This window comes from Ranitomeya variabilis, chromosome 6 (assembly GCF_051348905.1).
Source record: "Ranitomeya variabilis isolate aRanVar5 chromosome 6, aRanVar5.hap1, whole genome shotgun sequence".
NCBI classification, from domain to species: Eukaryota; Metazoa; Chordata; class Amphibia; order Anura; family Dendrobatidae; genus Ranitomeya; species Ranitomeya variabilis.
Genome location: NC_135237.1, coordinates 527,322,439 through 527,340,939, shown reverse-complemented (window position 1 = coordinate 527,340,939; position 18,501 = coordinate 527,322,439). Strand labels below are relative to the sequence as shown.

At 37.7% G+C, this 18,501-nt stretch overlaps 1 protein-coding gene across 7 annotated transcripts in view; it reads left to right on the top strand.

Moving 5' to 3' along the window:
* The window catches only part of CSMD3 (CUB and Sushi multiple domains 3), a 1,888,113-nt gene extending 1,870,040 nt beyond the window's left edge, over positions 1-18,073 (top strand). For 5 of the 7 annotated variants that reach the window (XM_077271102.1, XM_077271099.1, XM_077271098.1 and 2 more), the window contains 5 exons: positions 2,653-2,811; positions 6,035-6,147; positions 7,569-7,656; positions 13,492-13,624; positions 16,712-18,073. In XM_077271102.1, coding sequence (XP_077127217.1) covers positions 2,653-2,811; positions 6,035-6,147; positions 7,569-7,656; positions 13,492-13,624; positions 16,712-16,871 — 653 coding nt within the window. In that variant the 3' untranslated portion in view covers positions 16,872-18,073. The remainder of the gene's footprint in view (positions 1-2,652; positions 2,812-6,034; positions 6,148-7,568; positions 7,657-13,491; positions 13,625-16,711) is intronic. The other 2 variants (XM_077271103.1, XM_077271101.1) reach the window with 1 other exon arrangement.
* The last annotated feature ends 428 nt before the right edge of the window (positions 18,074-18,501 follow it).

Below are 18,501 nucleotides of genomic sequence, written 5' to 3'. Positions count from 1 at the left end.
GCTCCCTGCAGGACCCGGATACAGCCCCTCGGCCATTTTGGATCCGGGGCCTGCAGGGAGAAGACGTTCGGTACGAGGTGAGTACATCACCTTGTACCGATCGTCTCAGGGAAGCCCGCAGGGAGCCCCCTCCCTGCGCGATGCTTCCCTGTACCGCCGGTACACCGCGATCATGTTTGATCGCGGTGTGCCGGGGGTTAATGTGCCGGGGGCGGTCCGTGACCGCTCCTGGCACATAGTGCCGGATGTCAGCTGCGATATGCAGCCGACACCCGGCCGCGATCGGCCGCGCTCCCCCCGTGAGCGCGGCCGATCGCGTATGACGTACTATACCGTCACCGGGAATTAAGGCCCACCCCACCTCGACGGTATAGTACGTCATACGGGATTAAGGGGTTAAGCAGGGATTAAAAGATGTAACCAGGACTGTATGGTTTCCAGTGAGGGGCTGAGTTCTGGAGAGGTGAGCGGTAAGGTGAGAATAAGGATTTTTTTTACATATTATATTTATTTTGCTCTGTGGTTTCAAAAAAACATAGAGCATAGTGAGGGACATTACATTTTAATCTACACTCACTGGCCACTTTATTAGGTACACCATGCTAGTAACGGGTTGGACCCCCTTTTGCCTTCAGAACTGCCTCAATTCTTCGTGGCATAGATTCAACAAGGTGCTGGAAGCATTCCTCAGAGATTTTGGTCCATATTGACATGATGGCATCACACAGTTGCCGCAGATTTGTCGGCTGCACATCCCTGATGCGAATCTCCCGTTCCACCACATCCCAAAGATTTCATGTTGTTTACGCCAAATTCTGACCCTACCATCCGAATGTCGCAGCAGAAATCGAGACTCATCAGACCAAGCAACGTTTTTCCAATCTTCTACTGTCCAATTTCGATGAGCTTGTGCAAATTGTAGCCTCAGTTTCCTGTTCTTAGCTGAAAGGAGTGGTACCCGGTGTGGTCTTCTGCTGCTGTAGCCCATCTGCCTCAAAGTTCGACGCACTGTGCGTTCAGAGATGCTCTTAGGCCTACCTTGGTTGTAACGGGTGGCGATTTGAGTCACTGTTGCCTTTCTATCAGCTCGAACCAGTCTGCCCATTCTCCTCTGACCTCTGGCATCAACAAGGCATTTCCGCCCACAGAACTGCCGCTCACTGGATTTTTTTTCTTTTTCGGACCATTCTCTGTAAACCCTAGAGATGGTTGGGCGTGAAAATCCCAGTAGATCAGCAGTTTCTGAAATACTCAGACCAGCCCTTCTGGCACCAACAACCATGCCACGTTCAAAGGCACTCAAATCACCTTTCTTCCCCATACTGATGCTCGGTTTGAACTGCAGGAGATTGTCTTGACCATGTCTACATGCCTAAATGCACTGAGTTGCCGCCATGTGATTGGCTGATTAGAAATTAAGTGTTAACAAGAAGTTGGACAGGTGTACCTAATAAAGTGGCCAGTGAGTGTAATCTCCTGAGAAAAAAAGAGTGGACAAATTCAAATGTTGCCTAATCTACTCATCTAAACTCAGATCTCCAGATTTGTCTGTTTGAGTAAATTCTACTATTTTCTGCAAAATACCTCCATTAGTGGTGGCACGTGAGCTCCAATATTACTCAATTTGGAGATGCCTTACTTTTGTATTTTGATGTCGATATAATTTGTAAATGATGCACAATTACTGAGATTTTAATTTGCAACAATTCTACAATAATTCAGTGGCAAAATTGCCTCAAAATCTGAATTTAAGATTATGTGGCCCATAGAGATGGGCAAAATTATTTGAATGGAACTGAATTCTACTAGAAACTTAAAAAAATCCACATTCTTCAGAATGCAAATTATTTGTAATTCACATTTTGCAAATTCACCCAAATGGTGGCCAGCTGTGACTCTGATTTTGCTGAAAGTTGAAAAAAACAACAACTTAATACTCACCACAAACCTGTCCCGGCAACCCTAAGCGACTACGATCACTAGAGATGAGTGGATAGATTGGCGGGACTTTGGTCCACCACCCAGATAAGTGAAAAATGGCTGCTAACCAGGAGGACCAAAAATCTCATGCCTTGTAAGCTTCCCAATGTGGCATTTGATTAACGTGGCTGGTTCAATGGCATCTGTGACACACACATGACATTGCACCAGCCCTGGCTAATCAAACGTCACACTTGGGAGGCTGAAATATAAGAGATTTGTAGGCCTCCCGACTAGCGGCCAGGTACTACTGACCTGGATGCTGGAGCAGAATCCGTGAATCAATCCACTCATCTCTAGTGGTTGTAATATATGAAGATGGAAATCATTAGCTATTAGTGATGATAACATCTGCCAAGATTCAAATTATGTAAATCACATGAATTTAGCAATTAAATTTGATTTGCTACCTGGCTACTGGACCAGAGTCCCGCAAACCGATCAGCACATCTCTAATAGCCAAGTAGGATTCAAGATTGACTAAGGATTGTAAAATTTGGGTATGTTGTCTTAAATGTGTCCCATTGACCCAGTCTAATTTCTTTAAAGCAAAATCAATGGCTTGTAAATTTAATTCTATTAAATAATTTCTGTCGTTAATATCAATTATTTCTAGAGAAAAATCATTTTTCAATTTCCAACATACACTGATTATTTCTTCCTATTCTACAGTTCCGGATGACGTTTTTTCTCGGAATTACATATGGAAAGGCTTTTACAACTTGAAAGGAAAGAATCAGCCAATGAATTTGACAGTTAACAGTTACAATGTATCAACAGGGAAGGTGAATGCAACACTTATCAATAGTAACACAGAGTTCCTTTTGTCAGGTAATTATTGTTATTTCAGATAATACATAGTCCGGTTATATTTTATAAAACAGCTTTATATTCATTTTTCTTTGTTAGTCTTGTGAACTTTGAATGGTTTCCTAATTATATGGCACATGCCATGAAACATATAATGGCTGCTCTTGCAGAATGCTAAGGTTGCATTTTTGGTCTTTTGACATTTTTAGCTAAGTTTTAAAGCCTGTAAAGAACCAATGAAACTTTGCAGCTAATGATCTCTTTTTTTCATCTGATTTCAAGTCATTTACCTATCTGAAATAGGCACATTTTTGCGTATTGAGAAAAGAATGGATCTCTGTTCAGTGACATTTATAGAAAACGCTTTCCAGTTAAACTTATCAGACCTGAATTTGCAAGCTGAGCTGTGCTGTCTGCAATAAAAATGTCCCTGCAACCTAATTAAATTGTTCACATATTTCCTTTTCGAAAATCCCATTTTTTTTAGCAGTGGAATACATTACTAGCCTTCTATTTCCACTGACAATCCCAGTTTGTAATACTATATAATAGTACTAGGTTCATGCAGGTTGGTAGAGCTTCTTCGCAAATTTCATGGGCATTAAAAGGTAAGGTAAGAGTTTTCAATTGTAAAAATCTACATTTTAAGAATGTTTTATTTTATTTTGAGCCGTTTGTTAAGTAGGCACAATTTTTGGTGTTTATTTCTTCAGGACAATTATGGTCAAAATTATTTCATGTTATTTCATAATAATGAAATTGAGAAAATTATACTCAATGTCAGGGCTCATGCAGACATCCATTTTAATCTGCCAAATGCTATCTGTGGTTTGGATGGATAGTCGCTCTTACCCTTGTTATTCTATGGGATCGTTCACACTGTCCGTGGAAATACAATCACAGCATGCATTATTTGCCTCCGAGAATCAGATGGCACACGTCTATTCAAGCCTATTGGTCTTTGAAAAAAAATTGGACCGCACTCGGATGTCCGATTTTCACAGACTGACAGATGGGATAGTACATCCGAGGTCAGAAGCCCCGCTTTGATGCGGGCTCTGGTGGTGAGCCCGCATCAAAGCCGGGATATGTCAGCTGTTTTGAATAGCTGACATGTGCCCTTAATAAGCGCGGGCAGAATCGCGATCTGATCACGCCTATTAACTTGTTAATTGCCGCTGTCAAACGCAGACAGCGGCATTTAACTACCGCTTCCGGCCGGGTGGCCGGAAATGATCGCATCGCTGACCCCCGTCACATGATCGGAGGTCGGCGATGCTTCAGCATTGTAACCACAGAGGTCCTTGAGACCTCTATGGTTATTGATGCACGGTAGCTGTGAGCGCCACCCTGTGGTCGGCGCTCACAGCAAACCTGCATTTCTGCTACATAGCAGTGAACATCATATCGCTGCTATGTAGCAGAGGCGATTGAGTGGTGCCAGCTTCTATCCTCATATGGAGGCTATAGAAGCATGGCAAAAGTAAAAAAAAAGTTAAAAAAATGTGAAAAAAATAAAAAAAATATAAAAGTTTAAATCACCCCCCTTTTGCCCCAATCAAAATAAATCAATAAAAAAAATCAAACCTACACATATTTGGTATCGCCGAGTTCAAAATCATCCGATCTATCAATAAAAAAAGCATTAACCTGATCGCTAAACAGCGTAGCAAGAAAAAAATTTGAAACGCCAGAATTACGTTTTTTTGGTCGCCGTGACATTGCATTAAAATGCAATAACGGGCAATCAAAAGAAAGTATCTGCACCGAAATTGTATCATTAAAAATGCCAACTCGGCTTGCAAAAAATAAGCCCTCAACCGACCCAGATCATGAAAAATGGCGAATTTTTTTTTTTTTTTAATTAGCAAAGATTGATTTCTTTTTTCACCACTTAGATAAAAAATAACCTAGTCATGTTAGGTGTCTATGAACTCCTACTGACCTGGAGAATCATAATGTCAGGTCAGTTTTAGCATTTAGTGAACCTAGCAAAAAAGCCAAACAAAAAACAATTGTGGGACTGCACTTTTTTTGCAATTTCACTGCACTTGGAATTTTTTTCCCGTTTTCTAGTACACAACATGGTAAAACCAATGATGTCGTTCAAAAGTACAACTCGTCCAGCAAAAAAATAAGCCCTCACATGGCCAAATTGATGGAAAAAAAAAGTTATGGCTCTGGGAAGGAGGGGAGTGAAAAACGAACATGGAAAAATGGAAAATCCCAAGGTCATGAAGGGGTTAATCAAATGTAATCTGTGCACTGTCCATTTTTCACAGATTGATAAGAGAAACTTGAGAAACTTTTATCATTTTTTTTAAACATTGAGAACTGATGAAACATTGACCCATCTCTGATGGTAAAAACTGACACATTGACTAAAGATGAGCAAAAATATTTGAGTGGAATTTAATTCTATGCAAATATTACAAAAATAAGCATTTTGCAAAAATGCTGATTTTTCTGTAATTTGAGTTTGCACGGATTTAGCAAGACGGCAGCAATTTTGGGTTAAAAGATAAAACAAATTCCTTTTACTCACCTTACTACTCTCCTCCCTAGCCCCTCCATTCCTCACCATCACTCATCTGGTCCTTGCCGCGTCTTCTTATCATCATCACAAGCACTGAATCTGTGGGCCTCACTACCAGAACTCCTGGCCTAGTGTCTTAGCTCAAGCTAATGCGCGTATGGTCAAGGCACAAGTCATGATGTCATAATGTCATGAGCATACGCGAGCTTGACTAGCATGAAGAGGCCTAGGGACTCATCGCTTACGGCAGCAATTAGAAGATGAGATGAGGACCAGAAGGGTGAGGAGCAAAGAGCCTGGAGAGGTGACTGGTAAGTTGAGTAGAAGTATTTTTTTTATTTTTTTACACCTTTATTTATCATTCTCTGTGGTGTTGAGTGAACTCAGAGGATAATAAGGGATGTCCATTTTGCAGAGAATAACCTCTTTGCAAATCGAATATCACGGAAAAATCCACACAAAGAGGCAAATTTGTAATTAATCTGATCTGGTCATCTCTAACTCTGACCAAACTATAATGAATCTCTGATCAAAAACACTGATGAAACTTGATTTTTTTTACATACAAGAAAAATCACCAAAGTCTAATATAGGCGTAAAGTGGAAATGCCCTTTTAACAGAGGTACAATTTTTGAATAATTTGTGTAAAATGCTAGATTTTACTTTTTTAGGCTTCTTGTTTCAATTATAACAATTTTATTTTTCAGGAATTTACAAAAGCCAAGAAGCTCGCTTGATCCTGCACATAAATTCAGTAAAATCATCAGCTCACACTACCTTGAGCAAAATGAAAGATGAGAAATGGGCAATGGATGGATTTGTAAGCATAAATCAATTATAACATGTTTATCATGCTTGAGTGGATAAGAAATTGCTTCTGTGAATCAAGATGAATTAACATGGTAAAAAGAGAGTAGTAGTTTATGAGGAAAAAGCATGCAAGCGTTTTTCTAGGAACTTTTCTTCCTGAGCCTAAAATAGAATACTCTCAGCCCAGAATAGATATAGTTTTGGTGACTAATAAACTACTTAGTGTCAGCAATGTGTTTTATCCTGCAAATAAATTGATATAATCCAGTTGCATCCAACATGTAACATCAGACTGTCCTATCAGAATACAAGATGACCCTCTTCGGAGCCGGTTGCTTCTTCAATAATTCTCGCCCCCATGTGAGAAGAAAATGCTAAGCTGATTTGGGGCTAAAACATAAGAAAGGAGATGTAGAAGGTTAAAAAAATTGTCCTAGCAGCAGTTAATGTGACAACAAGAGATAATCGAATCTGCTAAAATTTTTAATTTGGCAAGTCATGCAAATTTAACAGAGAATTTTGACTTAAATTGAAGTTATTCTATGAAAATTCGATATTGCTTACTATACTTCCCCATCTCCCATCTTTGTCTTCTATAGTTCACTGCCATTATAATTAATTCCTGTGGAAGATATCAGAAAAAAAATCATCATCTCAAGAATACGAACTTTTGTAAAATTTGAGAATTAACTTCTCCTCAAATAGATTCACTCATGTCTAGTGATAACCTAAAAAATAATCATAACTGCATCTCCGGTGGTCCTTGCTGATCTCTATTAACTTTGCTGCATCAATCTAGTGCCCTTTTATCCAAACATCCATTACCACCAATCACTGACCTCAGTTCCAGACTGCTGAGACCATTGATTGGCTGAAAACTGTCACATGGTTGTACATGCTGTGAACAAAGACCGGCAGGGATCATTAGAGCATCAGTGCTTGAGTGTCAGAGTTATATTTTTGTTGTGTACAGGTTATTTTTTCATTATATTGCATTGGCTGCTGTGGGGACAGTTTTATATAAAAAAATGCTGTTTAATTATACAGTTTCCAGGCACAATGACATAACAATGAGATGTGGATATAAGTGAATACGCCATAAAAATGTTTTGCGCAAACCTTCAGAATTGTTTGTAATCCCAGGTCACATCTTCAGCATTCCTCTTGTAACATCATACTATCCGTAAAAGCCATTGTTATAATTTATCATACCAGTCTCTCATCTTGACTACTGCATCTTACACGGCCTGTAATAGAAAAACTGTCTTATTATCAAGTTTTATTCAATCATGAAGGGGCTGGTTAGTATATTACTCCTTTGCAGGGTTATAGTACAAATCACATTTTTTTCTCTTCAAGCACATGATTGAAAAATACAAATTTTACCAAGTTATAAACAAAATTAAAACTGCATTGTGTTATGTTTGCAAGGTCTCAGCTGAACCAGATGGAGCTACATATGTTTTTCAAGGGTCTATTCATGGTAAAGACTATGGACAATTTGGATTAAGAAGTATAGGTATGTGATAATTTTGTGTCATGGTTTTACGTTGCCATAATGTATAGCTATTTCCAAATTATGTTCTCTTTGTGCATTTGTAATTTCCCATTTCTTGTACCTGTTTCAAATTTCCCATTAGAACCATCTTTTTGGCTGTAGTCACTAACTCAGGTAGGGTCCAAGGAAATAAAAAAGTATGAAGACTTCACCCATGAAACCATGAACAGTTATGAAAAATAACTACCAACTTTGGGCTAAGCTATTGTAAGATGACATGTGCTTAAAGTAGCCGATTGGATGAAAATTGTTCATGCACATCTAAACAGGGTTTAATATTGCAATGGTAGCTTTTATAAAAGATTTTGTAGTTTAAAACTTTCAGAAAGATTTGTCCTGAGAAGGGAAGTCCACCATGAATTCTCTTGTTTTGTTAGAATAGTTCTTGAACAATAAGCTACAGTATAGTATTCTAATGCTAGACACCCGAGAGATCATCTGTAACTTATGGCAGAAACCAGCATCAAGTTAAGCTTTCTGCAGAGCCTTCACAGGAGAAATTAAGCATGAATTCAATGGGCTGAGTCCTCCAAAGTAAGAGACACCCTTTGAAACAGATCTCTGCTAGTGATGAGCGAGTATACTCGCTGCTCGGGTTTTCCCGAGCACGCTCGGGTGGTCTCCGAGTATTTGGATGTGCTCGGAGATTTGGTTTTTGTCACCTCAGCTGCATGATTTATGTCTGCTAGACAACTTGGTTACACGTGCGAATTCCCTAGCAACCAGGCAACCCCCACATGTACTTAGGCTGGCTAGCAGCTGTAAATCATGCAGCTGCGTCAACAAAAACTAAATCTCCAAGCAATGACAAATACTTGGAGACCACCCGAGTGTGCTCGGGAAAACCCATGCAACGAGTATACTCGCTCACCACTAATCTCTGCTATTTAATGAGTTGGTCCAAAATACAACTTAGTTTTCATCCTAAATGCCTATCTCTATAAAGCCATAATCTAAACTATTTTCTAATATACTTTAATTAAAAATGTTCTAGCCTTCCTTAACTACACTATCTAACTGCTTTTCTTTTTTTCCTCCTTCCTTTTTGATGACACTTTGTTTGATAAACCCAGTGCATGCTTGGATAGTCAAACGAAGCATGATCAGGGGGCAGAGGCTGTGGTCATTGTTGCAGGACATGGCCCCTTCCTGAAATAAAGTGCCATCAGTGAAGTGCATTTCAGGGTCTGGACTATGCTCTGTTCTGTCACTGTGCGATGTGCACAATGACAGTGCACTGCCTTGCTAGATCAGGTCAGTAGTAATGAGCTGGCAACATTGTGTATTGTAAGATGAATACCCAGCTTGCAGAGACAGGCACCGCCACCGCAAGTGACATCTCTGTATTCTGACACCACACGCTAAGAGATCACTATTGCCGTCTCATTACTGCTGACTGTACACATCATACAGTAATAGCCCAGGCCAAGAAATGAGGGTGACTGATGACGCTTCATTTCATGGAGAGGGCAGGGGCTGTAACAGTAACAACAGCTTCTGCCCCCTGGTGATGCTTTGTTTGACAATCTCAGAATACATTGGAATACATCAAAAAGGAAATAGGAAAAAAGAAAAATAGTTAGATAGTGGAAGGATAATGAACTTTTTACTTAAAATATATTACAAAATAGTGTAGATTATGACAGTAAAGAGTTAGACATCTAAGATGCAAATTATTTTGTATTTTGGACGACCCCTTTAATGAATTTTGATTGTCTGCATTTTATAAAGAACACTGGTTACCAATTCAAAAATGGCCGGTATTTGCTTTTATTTTAATCCCACCATTTCTCTGAGTATTCCAGTTTTTTAGGTTTTTTAAATCTGCCATATGGTTCCAGAGATACGGACTTTTTTATTAAGTAATATATAGAAAAAATCCAACTCACCCTCAAAAGGAACAACAAAACACTCCAGGGCAAGGAAACATGGTGTTCAGATATAGGAGTTAGCAAACAAGGCAAATTCCAGCTCTATGGTGCGCAAAAACAGTTATTTAACAGAAAATCCAAGAGTTAAAATTCAGAGATAAAATGTCATGTACAATAATCCATAAAAACAATGTAGACCTACACGTTTCAGATGAGAACCAACCGTAATCATTTTTATTTAGTGCACATTTTAATGGTCTTTCTTTACCAAAAGGGGTATTGCGCGTAGGATTTAGTAGGGGAGTGTCTTATGTTGGTGCTGAATCATTATCATGGGAGCTAAGTCTCCTTGTAAAAACTACAAAAATCAGAACAAAACAAAAAGGCCAAGATCTCCAAAACTGTATAGCAAATTTAAAAAATAGATGGAATACCCAGGGGAGAAGAGGGAATAAAATAAGCAAATTCTGGACAATTTTTACCTGGAATCAGGTCCTCTTTAACTTGTGTTTTGGGTCTTTTTGTATTAGCAGTAGTCTAGTTATTCTGATCAAATGTACATAGGTTGTCCATATGATGCTACAGCTATTCTTCATATTCTTCTCGGTGCTATTGTGCTTTTAACCCTTAGTCAATGAACCTCAATAATAAAAACAAAAATCCAATAATACGCAATCCTAAAAGCATAAATATCTCGAATGCAAAGTCCCTGATGACCACTTGGTCATTTACTCTTTGCTGCAGAAATAAATAATATTTATTTGCAAGTCACCGGCTCTATAGGTAAAGCACTTTATTGCATCAGTTCATATAATAAATGATTCATAGACTGTTCTGTTTTGCCAATTTGTGTCAGTATTATTAAGAGCAATTTTGCCTACAGTTAAGAAAAAACACCTGTTTGTTTTTATAGATTTACCATAAACAGGAGCTTCATATTTACAATCTAATTATTCACTATGACAATGAAAATATTACATTCCCTCGTGAACATTCGGGCTGATAAAGTACCAAAATTGTCACTTCATTAAAAAAGAGAAATTATTAAACTATAAATTGCTCTAATCCTTTGTCTTTTGGGACAGATATGCTACACCTACACTGTATATACTGTATACAGAGAGAAAGATGTGTATATATTGCGCGGCTTATCAAAGATGTAAGGATTTTATAGCAGAATATATTGTGTCACTGCGCAGATGTTGTTTTTATTATGTTTTCATAATATTCCATGAAATATAGCAGAGATTGCTACATGAATGTGGTAATTTCAATGCATAGAAAACATATTTATTGCAAGTAAAATATGCATTTGATTTTTTAAGTTATGTTTCATCGCAAAGAAATGTCTGAAATAAATAAAGATGAGGTTAGCTCATCTCAACAACTATTTTCTACCGTATATTCCTGTTTTAAGACATATGAGTGGTATACCTGAGTATTTCTCTCTATAGCTTCCTCCCCACCATACCTAAACAATGGGGTTATTTAGCTTATGTACATAGCTGAACAGTCCACTTATGTATTACATGGACAGTAGAGATGAGTGAAATTCCCAAAATTTATCTCAGGATGATTTACTCAAATTGGCCGAAATCAAATCTGCCCTGGTTACCTTTTATTCTGTTTTGAGGCCTCTCAAAACCCTAAAGTAAAATAAAGGAAGGGGCTGGGAAGAGATTAAAATGATAATATAATTCCATTCACTCCTCATCTATATTAGGCAGATGCTTCACCGGTTCAGATATGGCAGTTCGCAGCAATGGTCTTCTGCTCACTTTGTGTCTTCGGTCTTCTTGTCCTTGGTTGTCTGCTCTTCACATTTTTGGTCTTCTGTCCAAGATCTTTTGGAGTTGATTAGGCTTCACAATGTGATAACATGCATTGTGCACCTCGTTACCATGTTGTGATGCCTAATGATCATTAGAAGATCATCGGCTTAAGAGTCATAACAAGAAGACTGGAAAACCAAAGACGAGAAAAATGAAAAAGAAGAGACCAAAGGCCTGAAGCAAGAGGAAGACTGGATGGGGAGCTGCGGTGTCAGGACAGGTGAGGGATAAGCCTAGGAAAGGTGGCTATAATTGCTTATTATTTTTTAACCATTTACCAGCTTATAAATAATGCAGCAAGCATACTAGTGGAACAACAGTAGCAAATGTCCTGAATTTATGGTTAAAATTTTAGCTCAGGTGTATGTTCAGTTTGTGAATGACAGCTTTCTATCCCGTTCTCTTAGGGGGAAGCCTAAGCACAATTTCACTTTCTTTTCAACTATATTATCTTTCAGGTTTTGTTTGCTGGCAAAATGTTGGAGGTAATGCTTATGTGAGATTATTCACAACCCTGAGAAAATTAAAATTTGTAAAGTCTTACCTCTCTACTAACTAGTAGAGATGAGCAAATATTTCTATTTTTGGTTTGGATTACGATTGCCTTATGTGCAATATTCGCCGAACATAGCCAATGGAGTCAATGATAGCATGGATGAGCAAAAATGTTCGGAAATGATCGTCAAACATAAAATCGACCAGTTTTTGGTACAAATATTTCACAAATATGGCAAATTCGGATTTGGCGATCATTTTCCGAACATATTCACTCATCTCTACTAACTAGGAAAAGTGTGTGCACTTTATGAAGCCAAATGCCATGATCTTTGCACAAGAGATATACATAGATTTGTTCACATGTGTCTCTCCATAGTGTATAGGATTGGATAGAGAGTGCAGAGTAGCTGTTGGGAGTGATTTGGAGGATAGTTAACCTCCTTATTGCTATGAATTAGCTCAGCAAACAGAAATGAGTTGAACTAAATCTGGTCTGTCATCTTGGAAAAAAGCTTCTTATTTGCAGATAATGAGTTAATCTACAGGTTGGTTGGCCATCTCACTAAAAGTGCAGCTACCAGGAGAAAATAAATGTATTACTGTGTGTATTGACTGTAAGCATGCCCTAGCATTTCTAATGACAGCGCATTATGCACAGATGTGCTGCAGAGGCGGCATTGCTTCCAGTGCTGGGACAAACTTACAGCATAATAAGTCATATTCCGAGTGATGACTATAATCACTGTGTGCATGCCTGAAATCTGATGGCTCCTGAGAGGAAATAAGTTCATTTTCTTCCAGCAGCCGCACTTTTAGTATGGCAGACAGGAAACGTAACACTGTTTGGCCACGCTCACATGTTCAGTATTTGGTCAATATTTTACATCAGTATTTGTAAGCCAAAACCAGGAGAGCAACACGTCACCACTTCTGCATTTTTCACCCTCTCCTGGTTTTGGCTTACAAATACTGAGCTAAAATACTCACGAAGTACTCAACATTTGCACGTGGTCTTAATTTACAGATAAACCCTATATTTGCAGGTAAATAGCATTTTCTAATGTGATGAGTTCCTTTTAAGCCACAAGGAAGGAAGTAAGATTGTACCGGGACGTCTTGCCAGGAGAATGGGAGAATTTGCTTAATTCAAGGCCATGTGAAAAACAATGTATCCTCCAGATCATCTCGTTAAACAAGGGACCCTCTATGTAAGGACATCCAAGTAGGACATCTAAACAAATCACTAGTGTGACAACACTTTAAAAAACAGTGTACAACAGCTTGGTCAATTCCACGTAAACTACAACATTTTTCAAACTTTTTTCTTTGAAGCATCAGTACACAAACTGTTCTATTAAAATTTAAAGTCCCATTAAAAGATAATTTTCCATGAATTGTGTTTTCACTGCTTGAAATTGAGAAGTGGCAGACTCAATTAACTCTTCCCCACCTCCTGTCATTTCCCACTGTTTGTTTATGGTCAGAAAGCCTCATGTGATAATGCAGAAATTATTACAGAAAAATAAGATTTCATAACGTACTAATTACCAGGCGCTGTAGATAAGTCACATTCTTATCTTGTCTACTGTTGACAGGAATTAACATGTCAGAGGATAATTCGTCAAACCAGTCACTTGGGACAAACAGCAGCTCCGTTGCAATTGCAATCCTGGTGCCTTTCTTCGCTCTAATATTCGCAGGTTTCGGCTTTTATCTATATAAACAAAGGTGAGATACCAATATATTTCTGCAGTATGACTATCAAATGTTTCCAGCTGATTAATAAAGTCATGGCATTACAAATCATGTGCAAATTTTTCCTGTTTATAATGTTGTTACAAAAATGTGTCAAAAATATGAAATATGCTATAATTATTGATAACCATATTGTTTTTCATACAAAATCCATAATATTCCTTTCTCCTGTTATGGGCCAGGTCTTCAGACCACTTTTTGCCCATTTTTGTAGATTTATTGATAGAAAATCAAGGTGCAGTTGGGTACAGTTATGCCTAAGGCACTGTTAAGAAGTCCATATTTTACAGTTGTCATAAAGAAGCACTCCCATCAAAGTTTTTATTCTCTAATATATTGAAATCATCATATTACTGGGTAGAAGGGCAAAATGAGCACTTGTAAGTATACACTTGTAAGGTATAGTAATGTATACTTAGAAGTGCACATTTTGCCCTCCTATCCGGTACATCATGTGATTAAAAAACTACTTGAATCCTTCTAAGCTGTATTAAGAAGCAAGAAGGCTCTTTTCCCTACATGAGTCATCATTAGAACTACAATTACATCACTGTAAAGTCCCTGGCAGCTCAGCTCCACTTCCTCTTGAACTCTTGACCCAGCTTCTCTGCTCCTCCAACCTGCCAGGGACTTTGCAGTGATGTGTGATTGTAGCACTAATGATGACTCATGAAGGAAAGAGTCTTCCTGTTTCTACATAGAGCTTAGAAGGATTCAGCAAGTCAGTTTTAATCACATGATGTCCTAGTCCTAATGAAAAAGAGAAGAATTAGCTGGGTAGAAAGGCACAGTGAGCAACTGTAAGTACACCGTGCACTATAACATGATGATTTCAATATACTAAGAGGATAAAACCTTTGATGGGATTGCTTCTTTAACTAAAGGTTTCACTCTTAAAGTAGCAAGGATAAAATTATCCCAATTTACACAGAACAATTTTCACATCAACATTTCTTCCAGTGTTTGTGAGACAGCCACTGTTTTCAGCTGTTACCAGCACCACTCTGGTCCCAATCCACGATCTTGTGACCCCAACCTCTAACTGACCAGACATCAGAGTTAATGGTCACAAGCTCTCAATGCAAATCTATGAGAACCAAATTCTAGCCTCATTCTAGCTCTCACAGGCTTACATTAAGTAGAGACTTTCCGATCACCCAACAAACACTGGAGTGATCCAGCAAGTCACAACCTGCAGAAGATTATTGTTGCAGTGCTGATAACAAAAGAAAACAGTGGCTGATAATTTTATTTTGATAATAGGTGCAAGGAACTTAGATTAGTTGCATTAATCCAAGTTGTAAAATAATAAAATGGAGGAGTGGTGACTTGTAGGATTGCTGCTTCCAACAGTTAGCACTATAGAGTTTAAGTCCTCTTCCTCTCCGAAGTGACAATTTGCATATGTATTATATAGGCATGCAGGATACGGAGAGACACCTTAAACATATTATATATAGTAGACATGCTACTGGAAGCTGTGAGAAAATATTAAAGGTATAGAGAAAATTTTGGCAGGTAAACTGGATGAATTTTCAATGCATAATGTATTATTTTTATTACCATAAAATAATTGTCTGTGTGAAAAATAAGCATATCCATCATATTTTACCAAGGGTTGGGAAAGGATATTGTATCAATGGAAGGGATAAACAAAATGCAAGAACCTATCTGCCCCAAAGAAGTAAATATCTCCTCCTGATCATGAGTGTCAATCGATTCAAATAGCATTAAGAACAAGAATTTTATGCATTGCCATAAGCATTTATGTAATTGTGTTCTAAGAAATATTCTAAGCCTTTTTTGAAATCACTACTAATTTCCGCTGTGACCAGATCCTGAGGCCTACAGTGCCACAGAATAATAGTTCTCAGGATGAAGAAGCCTTGTATTCTCTGGGGATTTAGCTTTTTTCCCAAGCAATGAGAGTGCCTTCTTGTATTTTGAGGGGGTGTTACATAAAGCAGCTTTTGACCATTTTTCCTATGGGCCACTTTTGTACTTTTACAAGTTAATCATGTTCCCTGTCACACGTCTCTTCTCAATGCCAAATATATGTAATTTTTTAAAATCTTTCCTCATATCTAAGATCATCCGTGCCATTATCAGTTGTGTGGCTTTTTTTGTATTCTTTTCTAATCCGATAGCATCCTTTCTATGAACAGGTGCCTAGAATCCAGTGCTGTTCTGCTCCTCTTCTCAATGATGTCAACGCTCTTCAGACTATTCATCCTATGCTATGCTCTATGCGTGAGCCAGGAGTCTTTTTTCCAATGTAAGTCGTTTTGACTTTCCATTGACATACATTGTGAACACCGCTTCCAGTTCACGCAGAGCAAAGTGTGACCCAGAGAGTCTGAAGAGCAGTGGTGTCACTGAGAAGAGGAGCAGAATGTCGCTGGATCCCAGGAAAGGTAAGTATATGAAGAAATCCGTACTATGCTAAATGCACATATACACAGCTTTATTTTTAAAAAAAAATCTTAACTAGAGTGTTTATTTAAGTAGCAATAATGGTAATGATTAGTGATGAGTGCATATACTCGTTGCTCGGGTGGTCTCCGAGTATTTTTGACTGCTCGGAGATATAGTTTTCTTTGCCTCAGCTGCCTGATTTACGGCTGCTAGACAGCTTGATTACATGTGGGGATTCCCTAGCAACCAGGCAACACCCACATGTACTCAGGCTGGCTCGCAGCCGTAAATCATGCAGCTGCGTCAACAAAAACTAAATCTCCGAGCAGTCACAAATACTCGGAGACCACCCGAGCGTGCTCGGGAAAACTCAAGCAACGAGTATATTCGCTCATCACTAGTAATGATTATTACAGCTTTATTTCATGTACTGCTGTTATTAATGCAAATAGTAATCACATTACTAGTGTTAATAATTATTTATATTAGTATTTGTTTTAATTGTGTCTTAATATAACAATATTAATTTATGTATAATGATTTTGTATTACCGTATATTGGAATATTTTTATATAACGATTTTAAAATTTTATACATTTATCTATTATGATATTTTCATTATTATTATTATTATTGTTATTATAGGACTGCGCCGAAAACACAGTACACAGGATGCTCTGTACATGAAAATAACAATGGTCAAGCAGCTTTTGAAAACCCAATGTATGACACTAATGCAAAATCCGTGGAAGGAAAAGCAGTACGATTTGACCCAAATTTGAACACAGTCTGCACAATGGTATAATGCTGGAAGACTTTTTTTTCTCTTCAGAACATTTGGAAGCTTAGACGTAAAACTGTGCACTACTTGGTTCACTGCTACTATTAAAGCACATTTTTAACACAAAAAGAAAAACAAAATCATGGGGTCTTGGAGGAGAAACAAAATCTAAGGAGGAGCCATGCCGAACGGAACTGAAACAACTCTTCGTGTGAAACATGGGAAGTTTTCCAGCATATCCATTGCACTCTATGAGTGCTTAATTACAATTTATTTTCTTTTTTTTAAAAAGGAGATTAATCTAAACGCGAAACTTTGCATTTATTGGAGGAGCATCCATTATCAGTATTTACTGTGCTTTATAAACTATATTAGAAGGTCTCGAGCAACATAAAACAAGCAAACCAATATATGGTAGAAAATTGCTATAATCACTGGAGAAAATAAGATTAATTACAGGCATTAGGTATATTACATTTTCGTGCTTTGGCAACTTTGAAGAAGGCCCTTGTTGAGTTAAATGTTTTTTTTTTTGCATCCATTGTTTTTCTAAGGCCTATGAAATACAGGTATTATTTATTTTCTTTCAACAGAACCAATGGCATTGTAAGGGAAAGGAAACATGTTTTCTAAGTATTTCTGTAGCAAGCCACCGTATCGATAACAATGGGGTGCTAGCCAGATCTTTCACCTAAATCTTTATGTATTTTTCCGGAAGTTCTTTTTGTTTTCTACACTATATGACTCACCATTAGTGAGCCTTGCTCATTGATAAATGTTAACTGAAATATCCCATGCTATGCATGTTATGGTTAACAATGTATTTAAAGGGAACTTATTTTACGATGTCTAGATAATGAAATGGACCTTAATATCCTAATATGTGTCTAAGTCTACTTGGCTTCCCAACATTTGTAAAGAACACACCAAGTTTAAAGGGTTATTCCCATTATTGACGTTACGACGTATTCACAGTAGAGGTAATAATTTCTAATCTGATCGTCAGTGATCTCAAGATCTGGGTTCTGAAATGCCTTTGTGTACATCTACTTTTATTGTTCATGGTACTGCTGTAGATAGCCAAGAATCAACAATATCATGTGTGGCTGCAATGTCATACAGATGGGAAATTTCAGAGCCCTATTCTAGGGATTGATGGGGGATCCACTTAGAAGAAAGTTATCCTCAATTCTGTAGACATGTTCATGTGTGTGTATATATATATATATATATATATATATATATATATATATATATATATATATATATATATATATATATATATACACACACACACACATATCGAGCGGATATATGTGAATACGAATCAGATGGTACTTGGGCTTGGGTGTCTCTATTGCAAATGGGAAATGGGGTACGGGAAGACTACGGGTTTTCATAACTCTGCCCCTTTTTTAATCTACAATGTTGAAAAATCTCGTTTATTCTGAAAATAAAAAAAAAGAAAAAAATCTGTAATAAGAACTTTTTTAATAAATTGTTTTAATCCGTCGACTGTAGTAGTTAACAATCACTTATACTTTCATTTATAATTTTTTTGTTATTTTTCCTTCATTTTTTTATTTCAATGGTTGAGATGCAGGATGGTGAGTTACTGACGATCACTAGGTTGTGTTATCTCATTACTGACCAG